The 4,274-nt window shown below is 41.7% G+C and overlaps 1 protein-coding gene across 1 annotated transcript; it reads right to left on the bottom strand.

Moving 5' to 3' along the window:
• Window positions 1-387: 387 nt before the first annotated feature.
• On the bottom strand, window positions 388-3,169 carry GJD4 (gap junction protein delta 4). The gene is made up of 2 exons (XM_007942475.1): window positions 3,106-3,169; window positions 388-1,535 (listed from the first exon to the last, which is right to left on the bottom strand). The coding sequence occupies exons 1-2, from the start codon at window positions 3,167-3,169 to the stop codon at window positions 388-390; spliced, it is 1,212 nt and encodes a 403-aa protein (XP_007940666.1).
• Between the last annotated feature and the right edge of the window lie 1,105 nt (window positions 3,170-4,274).

Genomic DNA, 4,274 nt, shown 5'->3' on the forward strand with positions numbered 1-4,274 from the left:
AAAAATGTTTTACATTAAGCTCATACTGTGGTAAAGAATAATACAATAGAACTAGTCAGAGTATAACAACCCCAAGGTAATCAGTAACCTGACACTTTTCAAGGAATCATTTTAGCTTCTTGTCAGTATTTGAAAGTTAATTTTTTCAAGAGAAAGTATCATATAAATTAAATCTGTATTGAGAATATATTAGTTTCCCATAAAGTCCAAGCGTCTCTCTGCCAGCTCCGCGGTACCTTTCTGCAGATTAACAGTCTTTGGGAATTTAGTCAAATGGTAAGATCACACAAGTATCACAGTAGGTATCTCCTCTGAAGACACGGTAGCTGTCCATGTTAGAGAGCTCGGTCGGCCCCTCCTCTAGGATCACTGCTGGGTGTTTCCTCCTTACACCCATTCAGACCTTTTGGTTCTCAAGTGGGTAGCACTGCCCGAGTTTGCCAGCCGGTCAAGGGGCTGTAGCTCAGTGGATGAATAGTGCCCGACAAGCCTGCTTCGGTGGGCTGAGGGGAGCTCTCCCCAGTTAGCATGGCCCTCTCTCCTTGGGACCTGGGTGGCCTCTCTGTGGAGCCCACCCTGGGGCTCTTGATGAGCCCTGGGCAGCTTCTCACTGGCTGAGGACATCATCACACTCTCATCTTCATCTGGAATCTCCAAAGTTCCCGATACAGCCGACCTCTCACTGGGGCTGTTGAAGTTGGTCCTGGTGCCCTCCTCTCCAGCCCACATGCCTGGGTGAGTAGGCACCTCCTCTCCTTCCCACACACCATGATCACTGATGTGACTCGGCCTTCTCACCAGGCTCCGAGAGGCCACGCAGTCCTCAGCATGGCCAGGGGGAGACTGCAAGACTTCGCACTCTCTCCTGCGGGAGGAACTCCTGGCCATCCGCTTAGATCTTCTCTGCCCCATCCTTCTCCTCACGCTGCACATCAGGTCAATGACACTGAGGAGGAAGGAGAGGGCGCTGACACCCCAGATGAAAAGCATCATAATGGACTTTTCTGTAGGTCGAGAGATATAACAATCCACCACGCTGGTGCAAGGAGAGTGGGAGCAAGAGAATCTCTTTGGAACCATGAATCCAAAGAGAAGATAGTGTAAGGCCCCAAAAGCTGCCTCAACCACAGTGCGAAGAAAGAGGTGGGCTATGTAGCCAGAGGAGAAGTCTGGGATATTCAGGTTGTGTCCCTCTTTGGAGGGCTGTGAATGGTACCTCTCCGCGGTGGGCAGGTCTGATGGGTTTTGGCCCCCTTGGCGGCCCTCTGACCGGCAGCGTCCAACCGCGGCGTGCATGGCTCCTTTATGGAGCACATAGACGCTGAAGACAGCGTAAGGGAGGAGGACAGACATGCTCTGAATCAGCCAGAACCGAAAGTGGGACACAGGGGAGAAGATGTCATAGCAAACATTAGAACATCCTGGCTGCAGAGTATTGCAAACAAACCTTTCCTGCTCGTCTTGGTAGATGGGGTACCCTGCCAAAATGATCACCATCATCCTCAACAGTATCATGAAGATAAGCCAGATCTTTCCTAGAGAAGAGGAAACACGAATGAGTGACAACATCATATGCATATGAATATTTGTCATCCCAATGACAGTTTTAAGTATTTACTTAATACTGGGAATGCAGAACAGAGAAATCAGTAAGCACCAATAAGCATGTATTTAATCACAGAAACAGTATAAGCTAATCAGTTCATTTGGCAAATATTTATCAAGCACATCAAGCACTTAAAAATGTGTCAAACATTGCACCAAACCTACTCATTTGTAAAATGCTCTGTGGTTAGCAGATTGAAGCAAGTATTGTATCCTAAAAATATTTTCATCTCTCTCTGCTAATGCAGTCTTTTGGTAATGTTCTCTGGACTGGACTATCTAGAAAGAATGTTTTGGGAAGCAAATTAATGATGTAAATCAGATCTTACTCTTCTTAAGAGAATAAGCTTTCTAAAGGATGTTAGCATATGCCTGTAACTGTCTATAGCAAATGCATGTTACTAATTTTTGTAAGTCTTTTTTATTTGTAATAATGGTCCACAAGATGTCTGTTTAATTACAGGGTTTCCAATAAATGTTGCTCTATCATCCTTGAAATTTAATCTCTCCAGGAGCATTCCATTTTTCAGATGTTTCAATATTGCAGAGGTCCTTTTACCCCATTCCAGTTAATATGAATTAATGAGGTTTGTATTTCTTCAATTCATCATGAATAAATGAGACCAGCCTAGGAGACCAAAATAACTTCAAAGCCCTATTTTTATGCCATGGGCCAACTGTTATAGAACATGTTAAAGACTGCAAAATATGTGTAAATATTGTACTTTGTGACAAGATAGAGAAAATATCACTGAAACCAGAGAACAAGACTTGATTATAAAGGAAGTCAGTTAAACTCACAGAATAATATCATCACATGATAAAATCATTGACTCACACTTTCAAGAAAAAGGACATTTTGTTTAAACTCTATAATATAATGAGAAAGTAAACTATCAACCCATGACTTATCAGGATATCTTAAGACTTTTCTCAATCTTTTTTTCTGTAACACCACACCTCTCTGAAATTTGACTTGTCTGGAACAAACTCAGACAACTTTAGTACTTTTTGGTCAAAAAAAAAAAAAAATCTAAACTTAAGTTGAGATTTGGTTTAAAGTGCATGAGAGAAAATACTAATCTGCATAAATTAAGCTATAAAAATAAAATCTAAAATGATGAACAAGAAAAAAGCATAACTTAGGTATTAATTTCTCATTAACTTTCACTTCCTCTTTTTCCTGGTTCTGTGAACCAAAGAATAGTTACAGAAAAATACCCTTCCCATCTGCTTTAGTATTCAAATATGGCCCCTAACCACCAGGGAGAAGAGACTCAGTGAGAGAAATAATACTCACACCATCATTCCTCTCATGATGAAGAAGAAAAGGAGTCCACAGCTCCCCTTCCTCCAGCAATACACAGGCCTTTCTCTTGGAGGTGGGCCAGCCAAACTCAAATTAGGAAATAACTTGACCCTTTAAGAAGGGCTCCATTCTAAAATGGTAAAGAAAGCCAAAGAGGAACAAAAGATTTGGAGGTTTTTTCCAATACTTACCCACAATAGTCACATTGTAATTTAACGTGATGATTAGGAACCCCAGCAGGTCCAAATGTTCCATTGAGAATGTCACAAACGCCAAGCTGCTGGAGACGTTGTGGTTCCCAAAATGTGCAGGAATAAATCTATTTTAGCTACAAAAAGACTTAACTCTGAGGCTAGGAGATATGAAACAGAAGGGTTGAATGCCAGAGGAGGAGGCCAGTTTTAGTGTCTTCGAGTTCAGAGGGCCCTGAGCTGTTTGCCTCTGAGGCAACGCATTCCTGACAACTGCCTTGACCAGAAGATGACAGCAGGACTCATCTCACATTGTGGGCTATTCTTACCCTCTTGGGGCATTCCAGGCCTGTGGCAATGCTCAGATGTCTCTACCAGCAGAATCAGACATTTTAGGATATAATAGAAACGACTACTTTTAACTCAGGACAGAAAACTTCTGTTCACTAGCCTAGGAAATTTCCCTGCTAAAAAGGTGTTTCTTCCTTTGAGAACATTCTGCTGAGAGAAGTAAGTCAATCACAAATGGACAAGTATTATATATGATCTCACTTATATGAAATACCTAGAACAGATAAATGTATATAGATCAGCACTGAATAGTAGTTACCAGCAGGGGCAAGAGGCAAGGGTAAAGGGGAGTCATTGTCTGGGAAGCACTGAATTTCTGTTTATGGTGACAGAAAATTTGGCAATGGATATTGGTGGTAGTTGCACATGATTGATGGCCTGAATTGTGACCCAGGAAAAAGGTTGAACTAGCAAATGTTATGTTATATGCATCTTACAATTTTAAAAAATAAGTGTTTCATCTTGAGAATATTTCCACAACCATCTTCACTTATTGATGAAGTCCTAAAATGGCCCATCATAACCCTATCCCACAAGGATCTTGCTATTACCCTGAATTCCTTCAATATGAATGCAGCATTAAGTCTGTACCCTGGATTCTTGTTCCCACTTTAGACTACAACACCATTATTCGCTGGTTGCTTCCTATGAACATTAGTGAAAATAGTTCTTGGAAACCAGAGACCTGGGTTCAAACTCCAGGTCCGGCAGTTAGTCGCTGAGCAAGTCATTAAATCTTCCCAAATATCCTCATTACAACAGGGAGAATAATATCACTCAATTCAGGACTTATGTGAGGAATCAGTGGAATAAAGGAT

Source organism: Orycteropus afer, unplaced genomic scaffold (assembly GCF_000298275.1).
Source record: "Orycteropus afer afer isolate SDZICR_OR568_19922 unplaced genomic scaffold, OryAfe1.0 scaffold00090, whole genome shotgun sequence".
Taxonomy (NCBI): Eukaryota; Metazoa; Chordata; class Mammalia; order Tubulidentata; family Orycteropodidae; genus Orycteropus; species Orycteropus afer.